The 15,359-nt window shown below is 41.0% G+C and overlaps 1 protein-coding gene across 16 annotated transcripts in view; it reads right to left on the reverse strand.

Moving 5' to 3' along the window:
- Positions 1-322: 322 nt before the first annotated feature.
- Large1 (LARGE xylosyl- and glucuronyltransferase 1) overlaps positions 323-15,359 on the reverse strand; it is a 520,809-nt gene continuing 505,772 nt past the window's right edge. For all 16 annotated transcript variants that reach the window (XM_035442501.1, XM_027410534.2, XM_027410533.2 and 13 more), the window contains 3 exons: positions 12,564-12,710; positions 4,133-4,328; positions 323-2,178 (listed from right to left, as the gene is read on the reverse strand). In XM_035442501.1, coding sequence (XP_035298392.1) covers positions 1,981-2,178; positions 4,133-4,328; positions 12,564-12,710 — 541 coding nt within the window. In that variant the 3' untranslated portion in view covers positions 323-1,980. The remainder of the gene's footprint in view (positions 2,179-4,132; positions 4,329-12,563; positions 12,711-15,359) is intronic.

A 15,359-nucleotide genomic window follows, 5' to 3' on the forward strand; every position in this document is an offset into this window, starting at 1 on the left:
TCAAAGTAATTAGAATCTTCTTTCATTCTCAGGAGTGACCCTGCTTGGCTAGTAAATTATATGGTCATTGGCTATTCCTATAAACATGTGGATGAAAACAAGGTGTCTGGGTCAATTCATGTGCTAGGATAAATGTTTAAAGAAAGCTTTAGGGAATTAAAATTTGATGTTTAATGCTGAGAACCAGTGGCTTCAAGTTCTTGTTGCCATGCCTTCCCTACCATCATGAGCTGGATTCTCAAACTCTGAACCAAAATAAACCCTATTGTCAGATATTTTGTATTAGTAACCGAGAAGTAACTAATAAAGACACAAACTTATCTGTATTTGTGTGGCAATTTTAATTATATCTTTCTTCATTTTGTACTAATTTAGGGGAAATACCATTGAAAATGCTGAATGTAGTGGCCTCATTGATTGGACTGTTCTGCACCACAGAACAAGAGAGTCCTAAAGACAGGCTATTCAATTTGCTACTAATCCCCACAATTTGCATACTTACAATATAAAGCATCTGGTTACTGTGGTGAAACAGATACAAAATGGAAATTTTGGAAATGAGTTGAGTGTTAGAGGAGAAAGTGAGATCTAACCTTGAACACTGAGAAAAAAAGGTGACATTTCAAACAATGTGAAAGGTGAGATAAATAGCAGAGTGTGTGAGATGCTGTGCATGGAATTGACTTTGCCCTCTAGACCAAGTGTGTCATGTGGCTTCTTACAAGAGTGGCAAGAGGAGGAAGAAACAGTCTGTACTTTCATTTATTAAATGCAGCTTTTGCTGGTCACATGGCAACTCATAACAAACAGCCCAGCAGTCGGTAGGCCATTAACTCTTGTTCTCATCAATGTAAACACAACATTAATAGTGAAGAGTAAAGAAAACAGGTAAAAAGTTCAGTGTTTTCTCCATCTGCAAAATGAAGAGGTACCTACCAACCCTTGGACAAATCCTGAGGGGAAACTAAGGTCATCAACTCCTCCCCTCCCCCAAGTCCAACAGGGAGGTGCCTGACCCTTTTCTTCCAGTGCCTTCCATGTGGTCACACAAGTCTTCAGATTGGTCTTCTATGAACTGTTCAAGTTCTAAAGGTCTGAGAGGAGAATCATACCTTCTGTGAGTAATGAAAGTTTCTTGAAGCCCTTTCCTTGTGACTTGGTCATTGTCCATAGAAAATGTGACTTGCATACAGTGTTTGGCCTCATATTTCTGTAGTCCCTGTCATAGCCATGGAGAACTAAGCATCGGGGGTCTCAGTGTTCATCCTGAAGGAACCTGCCCATCTGAGAACATACTCTGAAGATGCTCATCTTTGCTGACAGGAGTGTTGCTTGAGGGAGCTGATTTTTCTTTTAGAACTTTAACGATTAGAGATTTGTTTAGCTTGGAATCCTCGATCAAGATGAATAAAATCCTCCAAATTCAAACAACTCAAAACAACCGACAAGAGAGACTTTTATAATAAAGAAAGCAATTCACCCTACTTCTAGGTCCTTGCATATATAAAGTCCCTATGCATGTCTCAAGATGGCATGTCTGGGTCCTTGGCTAGTGCTCCCCCTGAGTACCTAGCTAAGGGGGAGGGAAAATAAAGTTCTCTTCCTAGAAAGAAATAGCTTGCTCTTATTTCTTGCAGTGATTAAGCCCTAGAACAGTGACTTCTTTCTTACAGCTAGGATTTGAACCATAATTATTAAAAAGCAATGAGAACATCCAGAAACTCCGACTTGATCTGTGGCTTTGTGGTTAAGTTGTTAACTCTTCATTTGCTTCTACCCTTCTGTATTCCATTCTGGAAGCACCTCATGATTGGGTCCCTGTCGAAGATCTCAGAACAAAGCAGCTTTGTGGGGCTAGAGAGACAAAGAGAAACAAACCAAAGAAAAGCAGTGATGAATTCTGTCTTCAAAGTCTGGTGCCCAGGCAGAAAGTGGCTCTTCCCCTGTGGCATGTCTATCCCTAGTCGTGGCCTTCATGTGCTAGCTGTTGTTCTCAGCCGTGAGATATTTCAGGGCAGCAAAGCCATAGCGTCTGGACATATCCTGTTGAAACTCTTCCTTCAGGGTTTTGAGACAGATTCGGTATTGCTTGTTGGAACGAAACTTAGTGATGTCGAAACTGGGAGCATGGGGCATGTGGATCATGTAGGCATTGGGCAACACGGTGAACTCATACTCCTGAAGGAGAAAGACAATGGTAATGAGAGATCTTGCAAGAGCCTTGGGTCTTATATGACTTTGAATCAAGAGACTAGAGAACAACACTGGAAGGGGGTCACAATAGCTTGCTTCAGGATCATGCCTATGAACTTGTACAAAATACAGGAGTCATCTGAACTTTGGTTTGCTCATCTACAAAGTGAGAGTGACAAAATCTATGTTGAAGAATCATTATGAGGGTGAAACTCATATTGTATGGAAAGAGGGGAACAGAACCCATGCCTGCTTCAGGGGATCTCCATACACCCCACAGTCACACTGGAATGATGCTACCATGCAATATTCTGTTGGCTAATAAACTGAAATCTGAGCAAATGTTTAAGCTCATGTCATAACCAGTATTTGGGACGTCTGTATGAGAAGACTACAATAGATTGCATGACAACCTGGTTTACTTAGCAAGTTCCAGACCAGCTTAAGCCATAGTGTAAGATCCTTACTTAAAAAATAAATAGACAGAGATATAAATAATTAAATACCCAGATAAAAGACCAAAATGTTAAACTGTATTGAAGCTTAAAAAGGATTAAACCTTTCCCAACTTATTTTAAGTGATGACATGATAGAATATGTTTGATATGGTAGGAGACAGTCAAATACACAATGCCTCTCTCTGAACTGCCTAAACAAGGGACACAAATTTAGGACATGTAACTCAGACAGAACCCAGCACATGCACAGTCCATGTCTTTGCTCCAATTTTGTATTCATGTCATCTATTTTCTCCACCCAGAGTAGACAAGAATAAACTCAACAAAATAAACTGAGGACAGGAAAGGCAGATGTGACAGGCAGAGTCTGTGAACTGATAGTGAAGTGAGAAAAATCAGGAGAAAACTCACAACTATATAGCCCAGATGTCTGAGGCATTTCACACAGAGACAAAGTAGACTAACCTCTCCCATTGTCTCCACAGCTGGGGCTCTGTGACCTGTCAGCTGGGAGTGTTTTACTTACTTGTTTTGTTTAGTTTTGTTTTTAAGAAAGGGTTTCTCTATAGCTTTGGAACCTGTCCTGGAACTAGCTCTGTAAATCAGGCTGATGTCAAATTCACAGAGATCCACCTGCCCCTGCCTCCCAAGTTCACCACCACTGCTTGGCAACTGTTTTGCTTTTTTAAATCATTGGAATGGGTATAATTTTGTCTGATGAATGCTACAAGCAAATACAGGAAAGTATATGGTCCATTTGCAAAAGCACTGTGAGAGAGTATAAAACAAAGACCAGGCCTTGGTTATGGGAAAAATGAACTTTTCTTTGAAAATTCACCAAACAACACTGCTGGGCCCAGAAATACCATTGTTCTTTCTAGTAGCAGCAAAGGCAGGACAGGGCTCACGGTCTCTAAGCAGGTATGTTGGTCATAACATGGGTAACAATGGATGGGCATGCTTTGTGCAGTACCTGGGCTTCACTTGTTAAAGTTCTGCAGACTTGTTCTGAAGTATATGCTTGTTAAGTATTGTGTTAATGAATGAAGGCTTTTAGACTGAACACAATATAAAATTCACTTTTGTTTTAACTGAAGGGTGGAATAATTAGCCACATTTTAGTGACAGGTTTTGTGCTATTTACAGTGATACAATTACACAATTTGGAGGTCAAGTCATGACTATTTGTCCTGTGCTTGTCTTCCTCACTGGATGGAGGGGGTAAGATGATGTATTATAGGAGATTTACATTTGCCTAATCCTGGCCAGGAACCCAATTCCATGTATTGGAAGAAGGAAGATCAAGTTTGAGGTTGAAAGCCTAGAAAACCAGATTCATGTTCTCATTCTTAGTTCCTGAACATATATTATTCCTCTGAAGGTCCTTTTTTAATCTTCTTATGTCCAAGGTTCTCTTTCACTTCTAATATCTGTAACTCTCTCCTTCCCCGCACAGTACTAGTTAGGTGTTCTGTTCTTACCTGTGCATCCAATTCCATGATGTGAGCCACTTTGTTCCAGCCAAAACCCACAAATCTCCGATCGTACTCAGAGCAGTCTCGTCTCACAACAACATATGGCTCAAAATCAGCCTCCCACTCAACCCGGTAAGGCATGGTGGCAGTCCGCCACTTGGCAAAGTTTGTGGGTGCATGGCCTTTAGTCCAGACGTGGTACCTGGGAAATGTGGAGAAAAGCCAATGAGTAAAGTGATGGAAGCTGAGCTTTCCCAACCCTAGTGATGTGGAGGAAGAAGTACATTTTGATATGGTCTTCTTGGTGGGATGCACTGTGTCCCTGCAAAACTATCATTCGATTTCAAATCTTCAGTGCCTATAAATGTAACCTGGTAGGAACCAGGACCTTTACAGGTGTACTTAAGCTAAAATTAGGTGGGACTTAATCTGATGTCCTTTTATGAGAGGGAGATTTGGACACACAGATACACACTCAGATGTGCAGATACAAACAGAGCATAGAACGACAGACTTATCAAGAAACAAAGAATATTAAGGGTTGCTGGCAGTCACCAGCAAAAAGGCAGAGAGGAGCAATGAAGGTATCTTTCCTAGAGCTTTTGGAAAACCACAGACCTATTAGAAACTTGAATTTGGATTTCTGAATTGCAAAATTGTTAAATAATAATGAACTGGTGTGTTAAGCTACCTATTTTGTAGTATTTTGTTACAGAAGCCCTGGGAAACTAATGTGGTTTCTCAGAGTTATGTCACTAAAGAGAAGACTCCATAGAAAGGTGAGTGATGTTCCAAGCACTTGGCATAATTTCCATGTAATCTATATCTGGTAATCCCCACCAAGGACCATTGATGATCAGGTGATCTTTCTTGCTCCTCAATGATGGGGCAGAACCTATAAGTAGGATACCTATCTGGTTATATTACACCATGTGGCAAGAGTGGATTTTTATAGATGTGAAGCTTATTAAGCAGGTGCCTCTGTATTAATGAAAATTGAGATTACCAAGTTAGGTCTGATATGACTCATGATCCTTCAGATCTGGAAGGAAGGAAAGAGTCATGCTGTGATCTGTTTATGAAGTTAGGGTACAAAGAGGGAGGAGCCAGGGGCTAATGGGGGTACATGTTCAAAAGCTAAGATGAAGACCTTGTCCTTGGTAACAGCAGGAAGAGGATCATGTGACACTAGAAGAGGCCTGTATTTCTTTAGACATCTCCTTTCCATCCAGTGATACCGTGGGCACACAGCTGGCTACTTTTTACAAGATGGCAGCGACAGTGAGGTTGTAAGTCTGCACTGCTTTACAGTGTTGTGTTTGTGGTAATTTGTTATCTGGCAATGAAAAATGAATGATTGTACAATAATCAGAAGATTATATTTGTTAGATGTTTACTATGGGTTGGGACTAAATGTTGTACATACATACTGTTTTAAATTCTAAATTGTACACAATGCTGGGTTGCAAATAGTAATGAAGCCTAGTCCAAAGGCCAGCTTGTGTGCCCCTGTCATCAACACTCATACAAGAATAGAAGGAGCAAAGGGGTTGAGGCTTATAACTCTGAAGATTAGGACTCTGTTGACACTCTATGTCCCTGAATGTACCACATTCCTTCTCAGGTGATCTTTCCCAAAAAGATTTCCTTTAAGCTCTAAGATCCCAGGTTCTCTCCTCCCATATCACTAGGATGATGCTGTTCTCAATTGTGAATCCACTTTCATGATGTGACACAGTGCACTGTGAAAATGAGTAGATGAATATTTTAAAACTTGAGAGGTGTCTGAGAGACAGACTAGTGGCCACTGCAAGTTACAGAGAATGTGGATGCAGGGAGTGAAATGAAGCTACAATAGGGGCAACAGAAAGGGGTTAGGAAAGATGGTGTACTGATTGGTTTTGTGTGTCAATTTGACACAAACTAGACTTATCAGAGAGGAAGGAGCCTCATTTGAGAAAATGCCTCCATGAGATCCAGATTAAGGCATTTTTTTTTTTTTTAAATGGTGATCAATGTGGGAGGGCCCAGCTCATGGAAGGTGGCACTATTCGGAGGCTGGTGTTCCTGGGTTCTATAAGAAAGCAGGCTGAGCAAGCCAGGGGAAGTAAGCCATTAGGCAGCAACTCTCCATTGCCTCTGCATCAGCCCCTGCATCCAAGATCCTGCCCATGCTTGAGTTGCTGTCCCGACTTTCTTCAGTGAAGAACAGCAATTTTAAGTGTAAGCTAAATGAAGAAACTGGAGAATAGACACACTAGAGAATTGACAGAACAACTGAAAGCTTTAGAGGAAAAAGAAGCAAACTCACCATGGAGGAATAGATGCCAGGAAATAATCAAACTGAGGGCTGAAATCAATAAAGCAGAAACTAGGAAGGCATTACAAAGAATCAATGGAACAAAGAGTTGGTTCTTTGAGAATAGCAACAAGATAGACAACCTCTATCTAAACTAACCAAAAAGCAGAGAGAGAGAGAGAGAGCACGCTAATTAACAAAATGAGAAATGAAAAGGGGGATATAACAACAGACACTGAAGAAATCCAGAGAATCATGAGGTCATAATGTGAAAACCTGTACTCCGCAAAATTTGAAATCTAAAGGGAATGGACAATTTTCTGGATAGATACCACTTACCAAAATTAAACCAAGATCAGATAAGCAGTTTAAATCGACCTATAAAGCCTAATGAAATAGAAGCAGTCATCAGAAGCCTCCCAACCAAAAAAAGCTCAAGGCCAGATGGCTTCACTGCAGAATTCTACCAGGAATTCAAACAAGAGCTAATACCAGTATTCCTCAAATTATTCCACACAATAGAAGCTGAAGGGACATTGCCAAACTGTTTTTATGAAGCTACTTTCACCATGATACCCAAGCCACACAAAGATACAACTATAAAACAGAACTACAGACCAATATCCCTCGTGAATATCGATGCAAAAATACTCAACAAAATACTGGCAAATCGAATCCAAGAACGTATCAGAAAAATCATCCACTATGATTAAGTAGGCTTCATCCCAGGGTTGCAAGGATGGTTCAACATATGAAAATCCATCAATGTAATCCACCATATAAACAAACTGAAAAAGAAAAACCACATGATCATCTCACTAGATGCTGAAAATGCCTTTGACAAAATCCAAAATCCTTTCATGATAAAGAACTTGGAGAGAACAGGAATAACAGGAACATATCTAAACATGATAAAAGCTGTATACAACAAACCAATAGCCAACATCAAACTAAATGGAAACTCAAAACGATTCCTCTAATATCAGGAACAAGATAAGGCTGTCCCCTTTCCATATCTCTTCATTATTGTACTCGAAGTTCTAGCTAGAGCAATAAGACAACAAAGGAGATCAAGGGGATACAAATTGGAAAGCAAGAAGTCAAACTTTCACTATTTGCAGATGATATGATAGTCTACCTAAGTGACCCAAAAAATTCTACCAGGGAACTCCTACAGTTGATAAACACCTTCAGCAAAGTAGCAGAGTACAAAATTAATTAAAAAAAATCAGTAGCCCTACTATATATGGATGATAAACAGAATGAGAAAGAAATCAGAGAAACATCACGCTTCACATTATCCACAATCAACATAAAATATCTTGGGGTAACACTAACCAAAAAAGTGTAAGACCTGTACAGTAAGAACTTTGAAGCTTTAAAGAAAGAAATTAAGGAAGATACCAGAAAATGCAAAGATTTCCCATGCTCTTGGATAGGTAGGATCAACATAGTCAAAATGGCAATCTTGCCAAAAGGAATCTACAGATTCAAATGCAATCCCCATCAAAATCTCAACACAATTCTTCACAGACCTTGAAAGAACAATACTCAACTTTATAAGGAAAAACAAAAAACCCAGAATAGCCAAAACAACTCTGTACAATAAAGGATCTTCTGCAGGCATCACTAGCCCTTATTTCAAGCTCTATTATAGAGCCATAGTTCTGAAAACAGCTTTGTATTGGCACAAAAATAGACAGGTAGACCAACAGAATCGAATTGAAAACCCTGATATTAACCCCCACACCTATGACCACCTGATTTTTGATAAACAATCCAAACTTATACGATGGAACAAAGAGAACATCTTCAACAAATGGTGCTGGCACAACTGGATGGACATGCAGCCGATTGCAGATAGATCCACATCTGTCACCATGCACAAAACTTAAGTCCAAATGGATCAAAGATCTCAACATAAATCCAGCCACACTGAATCTTCTAGAAGAGAAAATGGGAGATACCCTTGAATGTATTGGTATAGGAGAATGCTTCCTAAACATTACACCAGTAGCACAGACATTGAGATCTACAATTAATAAATAGGACCTCCTGAAACTGAGAAGCTACTGTAAGGCAAAGACACAGTAAGACAAAACAGCAGCCCACAGAATGTAGAAAGATCTTTACCAACCCCACATCTGATAGAGGGCTGATTTCCAAAATATACAATGAATTCAAGTAGCTAGCCACCAAAACACCAATCAATGAAATTAAAAAGTGGGGTGTAGAACTAAATAGAGAATTCTCAACATAGAAATCTAAAATGGCTGAAAGACATTTTAAAAAGTGCTCAAAATCCTTAGCCATCAGGGAAATGCAACTCAAAATAACTCTGAGATACCATCTTACACCAGTCAGAATGGCTAAAACCAAAAACACCAATGACAATCTATTCTGAAGAGGATGTGGAGAAAGAAGAACACTCCTCCATTGCTGGTGGGAGTGCAAACTTGTAAGACCACTTTGGAAATCAGTATGGTGGTTGCTCAGGAAAATGGTAATCAGTCTACCTCAAGATCCAGCAATTCATATCTTGAGCATATACCCAAATAATGAATGTTCAAACAACAAGGATGTATGTTCAACCATGTTCATAGCAGTGTTGTTTGTAACAGACATAACCTGCAACCTAGATGTCCCTCAGCTGAAGAATGAATAGAGAAAATGTGGTACATTTATACAATGGAGAATTGTACAATGGAGTATACATTTATACTCAGCAGAAAAAAGCAATGGAATCCTGAAATTCACAGGCAAATGGATGGAACTAGAAAAAACTATCCTCAGTGAGGTAACCCAGTCACAAAAAGATAAACATGGTTTGTACTCAGTCTTATATGAATTTTAGACACAGAGCAAAGGATTACCAGCCTACAATTCTCTTCACCAAAGAAACTAGGAAACAAGAAGGACTCTAAAAGAAAAATGCATGGACCTTGGAGAATGGAAAGGGGCAGGATCTCCTGACCTAACTGGGAGCATGAGGCTAGGGGAGAGGGAACTGGCAGAATGAAAGGAGGAGACGAGGAGGAGAGAGAAGGACATAGAGGAGCAGGAAGGTTGAGTTGGGAGAAGAATAGAGGAGAGCAGGATGAGAGATGCCATAACAGAGGGAGGCATTATAGGTCCGAGGAGAGATCTCGCAGTAGGGAGATTTCCAAAGATCTACAAGGATGACTTGAACTGACAATCTAGGCAATGGTGAAGAGGCTATCCTAAATGCCCTTCTCCTATAATGAGACTGATGACTACTTTATATGCCATCCTAGAACCCTCATCCAATGACTAATGGAAGCAAAGGCAGACAACCACAGATACCACTGAACTGAACTCTGGAACCTAGTTTCAGAGAGGGAGAAATGAAGATCAAAGTGGTTGGTACCAGGCTGGTGAAAGCCACACAAACAGCTGGCCTGAACAAGGGGGAGCACATGGACCCCAGACTGCTGTCTGGGAGGCCAGTGTGGGACAGACCCAGACCCCTAAACATGGATGTCAATGAGGAGGCCTCTGCACTCTATGGGGCCCCTGGTAGTAGATCAGTATTTTTCCCGGGTGTAAGAAGAGACTCTCAGAGCCCATCCCTCATGAAGGGATGCTATCTCAGCCTGGACACATGGGGGAGGGCCTAGATACTGTCCAGAATGATGTTGTAGACTTTGGGGAGCCCCCATTGAGGGCCCTACCCTCCCTGGTAAGTGGAAGGGGATGGAGGGGGGCAGGTGGGGGTTGGGGTAAGGGGAGTGGGAGAAAATAAAAAAATAAAAAAAAAACAGAAACAGAACAGCAAGAGAGAAAAAGCAGAAGAATAAAGGAACATGCAGAGGAGCAATTGTATGTGATTAATTCCCTTTTCCATCAGATTTTAGTTCCTTGCCTTATTTGTAGCTTCTTTTTTTGAATCCTGAGCTAAAACACTAGAGGCTGGACTTCTAGAGCTTTCGATATTCTTTGGAGATCAGGTGACAAAAGCAGTTTCTCAGAGGGGAGGTCTGTATTTAGCACTAGGGATGGTGGCTTGCAAGCTGTTGGCCAGAGCAGTGATCATGGGCACAGCAGGATAGGCCCCTCCTCCCATGCCCTCAGATATGGCCTTGAAATGATTTCTCACTTGACCTGGAATATGATAGGTGAAACACTTTGGGATTTTTCTAGGTATTCAGATATTGAGCTACAGTGACTGTGGGAGACTCAGATGAATATTTGGTTTCAAATCTCAATTTCCAGGACCTTTGTGATTTTGTGTTTTCAATAAAGAACTGGTATGAAAACAAAGGGATTGTCAGCAGCCTAGTGTTATTTTAGCTAAGAATATAGGCCTGGGAGTTCCTCAGCTTAAATCCTGTTTCTGCCACTTATCAGCCACGTGTCACTGAGCAGATTATTTGAACTCTCAGAGGCTCAGTGTCTTCACAACAAATAGGAATTAGTAGCTACTTCATATTTGTTATGAGGATTATGTTCATACCAGTACCCCATTACATGCAAAACATGCAAATTCTGGGAAATAGGATGGGATGGGTTGAGGGGATGACCTCTCCTAGGTTCCTTTCTAGATCTCTGGATGGAAGATAAAGGCTGGAGATTGAGTCCTGGCTCCACTTGGAGCTCTCCACTCACCATTAAATATGAAGATGAAAGAACATGGTGCCATGGAATGAACATCCTTACTGACAATCTGTCCGAGAAAGCCTTTCAGAGGTTTTAGAGTATCAGGACAAGCCAGTTGTCATGCCTAAGATCCTTGAGCACAATTCAGGCTGCTCAAATCTGCATGCTTTTTTTACTTAGAGGAAATGGAGGAATGTGAAACCTCAGTAGAAATGGGGATATGTAATGGATATTTTCATTATGCTCCATCTGGAAGAGATCAGCAGGATCCTCACTCCCCTAGTCCTGATTGTCACACTTAATGTTAGAGCCTGTCTCCAGGAGATAGAGCCATTTAATACTTGTGTAGATAATTGCTGGGGAATACAGCATAGCTCCCCAAATGCCCTTTCAGGCCTTGGGGTCTGGGTAGCAGAGGAGATGGATCTTACATCAGTTGTGTGCATCTTTGGAGTCCCATTGATGATCTTAAGTGTTAGATGATGAGTTGTAGATGCCTATTCCATGCCATAAGAGCTTAGAGATTAGACTTTCTCTCTCTCTCTCTCTCTCTCTCTCTCTCTCTCTCTCTCTCTCTCTCTCTCACACACACACACACACACACACACACACACACACACACACACACACACACACACACACGAAGGAAAAAAAGAAAAAAGAAACTCCACCAGGGATCTGAGAGCAATAATGCATACTGTGATGGTTTTAATTGCCAACTTGACACAAGGAGGTCTCAATGAGTTGTACTTATTGAGTTGGCCTTCAGGAAAATGTCTTGATTGCCTTAATATAGAAGACCTTCCCTAAATCTATGTGGCACATTCTGGCAGTAGCCAGACTTGGAAAGATTTTTCCTCACTTGTTTTTCACTATTGCTGACAAATTTATTTACACTATTGCTGCTACCATCACCAATTCCTTCTGTGATATTAGAACCAACTTCTTCAGGCTTCCAATGTGTACTGGGAGGGCAAGAATCTACCAGGTCCTTGGCATAAGATTGGTATTGCTGTGGTACTCAGCACTGTGGGCTGGGCTACTACTAGATTCTTGGCTTATCCAATAGAGACAGCCATTGTTGGACCAATCTGATTGTATTTCATATGGTAACCTAATTAACTCATTTTAAATATATATTCTTTCTATCAGTTCTGATCCTCTAGAGAACACTGCCATGATACCAAAGACAAAATTGTGAGCCAAGGGACAGTGACAAGGCCATAACTGGAATTTGTCATTCCTTTTAAATTATGAAAATAGATGTGTGTCTTCTTGCCCCAGTAACATCTCTTTCCATTTGAACACAGTGCCTACTATCTATGTATAAAGCAAAGTAAATAGCATGGCAAAAGGAGAGGACAGACAGAATCCCAAGATACATTGGGCTTAATATCTCCTTTTGGTTTTATAGTGGACTATTGCAATACTCTGACCTCTTTGCCAACACCTTTGACATCTGGGTGTCCTGGGACAGAGGTCTTTTGGAAACCCCAGATGACTGCTATGAGGGTCACTCACCTGAATGTGAACAGGGTCCCCATGTCCAACATTGACAGCAGCTCTGCTTTTGACTTGGGAAAAGAGAGTCGGTACCGCAGTGTCTCGAATGCAGGGACAATCATCGCTTTCTTGGTGTTGGCAAGGTCAAGCTGGATGACAGACTTCCTAAAAGAGAGGTAGATAGAGATATACGGTGCCTTTGATGTCAGATCAAGTCCCTTCCTTGTGAGGATGACTGATGGTCAGCCCAGAGAGGATAAACAATTGTTCATATCCCTCATATGGAGCACAGAGAGGAACTAACAGGTTATCATTGCTAACCCAGAGCAGGCTAGACAGTAGAGGCTGGATTTACTTTCCACAAAATTGCAGGGTTCACTACTATCACAGCAAAGAACTGAAGGGGGAAGTCTCAAAGGACTTATATCAACTCACCTATAACATTGCAAACCAGGATACAAAGTCAATGAGAGGAAAGACCAACTATGACCCCTCAACCTTAGGGTTGGCCTTTATCCCGACTCTGCAGAATAGGTAGAAACCCTCTCCCCATGGGGTTACCTAGCCAGCATTAGGCCAGGTAAGTCAGAAGTCTGATGGACTACTTCAAGGAATTCTTCAACTTCACTGGCTTCACCCAGTCTTCTACTCCTCAGGACCTATCTCCTGCCCTCCTTGACTAGATTGTTGGCTCCCAGCTCAGACACAGTCTCTTGGAAAGGGAGAAAGGCTCTAGAGATAGCAGTATAGCATGAAGCTTTTAAGAAACACAGACTGGATTTAAATCTTGGCAATGCTATTTTGAGTCTTGTTGCACAGGACTTTTTTTCCTGTAGAATAATATTTATTAAAAAAAAACCCAAAGCTAATAAATTGAGAATGTTCCTTAGGATATAGTGCTAGACTATTTTTTATTAATTCTTTTTAATTGACAATTTTAATTGACTCTTGTATAAAATGTTTATTTTAAAAAGCTATTCATTTTGCTATTAATAAAATATTATTATGAAGGGCTATGGCTCATCTGCATATATTTCTGGAATTTCTGTTTTCTTACACACACTTCCATTGACAGTGTGTGTTGAAATTATTTTAGCCAGGCTTGGTTATACACACTTATTTTTTTCCGAATTTTTTTATTTGAATTAGAAACAAGATTGTTTTACATGTCAATCCCAGTTCCCTCTCCCTCCCCTCCTCCCCTACCACACCTTCTGCTCCCCAGGGAGGGTGAGGTCTTCCATGGGGGGGGTCCATCAGAGTCTATCATATCTTTTGGGATAGGGCCTAGGCCCACCCCCATGTGTCTTGGCTCAGGGAGTATCCCTCTATGTGGAATGGGCTTCCAAAGTCCACAAATATGCTAGGGATAAGTACTGAACTACTATAGGAGGTCCTGTAGATTTCTGAGGTCTCCTCACGGAAACCAACATTCATGGTGTCTGGATCAGTCCCATGCTGGTATCCCAGCTATCAGTCTGGGGACCAAGAGCTCCCTGTTGTTTAGGTTAGCTGTTTATGTGGGTTTCACCAGCCTGTTCTGGGCCCCTTTGCTCATCACTTGTCCTTCTCTGCAACTGGATTCCAGTTCAGTTCAGTGATTAGTTCTGGGTGTCTGCTTCTTCTAGCAGCTGCTGGATGAAGGCTTATAAGTCAGTCATCAATCTCATTATCAGGGGAGGGCATTTAAGGTAGCCTCTCCTCTCTTGCTTATATTGTTAGCTGGTGTCATCTTTGTAGATCTCCAGGCATTTCCCTAGTGCCTGATTTCTCTGTAATCCTAAAATGTCTCCCTTTATTATGGTATCTCCTTTCTTGTTTTCTTCTATTCATCCCCCGACTCAACCTTTCTGCTCCCTCATGTCCTCCTCACCCCTCCTCTTCTCCCCTTCTCATTCTCCTACCTCCCTCACCCCTCCTCTCATGCCCCCAATTTGCTCAGGAGATCTTGTCCCTTTCCCCTTCTTCAGGGGACCATGTATGTCTCTCTTAGGGTCCTCCTTGTTTACTAGCTTCTCTGGCATTCTCTGGTAATCCCTTAGTCTATGTCTAAAATCCACATATGAGTGAGTACATACCATGCTTGTCATTTTGTGACTGGGTTACCTCACTCAGAATGGTTTCTTCTAGTTCCATTCATTTTCCTGCAAATTTCAAGATTCCATTGTTTTTTTTTTTCTGCTGAGTAGTACTCAATTGTGTAAATGTACTGCATTTTCTCTATCCATTCTTCAGTTGAGGGGCATCTAGGTTGCTTCCAGGTTCTGGCTATTACAAATGGTGCTCTTATGAACATTGTTGAACAGATGTCCTTGTTGTATGAATGCACTTCTTTTGGGTATATGCCCAAGAATGGAATTGCTGGGTCTTGTTTTTCTGATTTCCAAAGTAGCTCTACTAGTTAGCACTCCCACCAGCAGTGGAGAAGTGTTCCCCTTTCTCCACATCCTCTCCAACATGAACTGTCATTGGTGTTTTTTGATTTTGGCCATTCTGACAGGAGTAAGATGGTATCTCAGAGTTGTTTTGATTGGCATTTCCCTGATGGCTAAGGATGTTGAACACTACTTTCTTAAGTGTCTTTCAGCCATTTTAGATTCCTCTATTGAGAATTGTCTATTTAGTTCTGTACCCCAGTTTTTAATTGAATTGTTTGGTGTTTTGTAGACTAGCTTCTTGAGAATTGTTCTTTCAAGGTCTGTGAAGAATTGTATTGGGATTTTGATGGGGATTGCATTGAATCTGTAGACTGTTTTTTTTTTTTTTCAAGATAGCCATTTTTACTATGTTGATCCTACCTATCCAAGAGCATGG

The sequence above is a fragment of the Cricetulus griseus genome, chromosome 3 (genome assembly GCF_003668045.3).
Source record: "Cricetulus griseus strain 17A/GY chromosome 3, alternate assembly CriGri-PICRH-1.0, whole genome shotgun sequence".
NCBI classification, from domain to species: domain Eukaryota; kingdom Metazoa; phylum Chordata; class Mammalia; order Rodentia; family Cricetidae; genus Cricetulus; species Cricetulus griseus.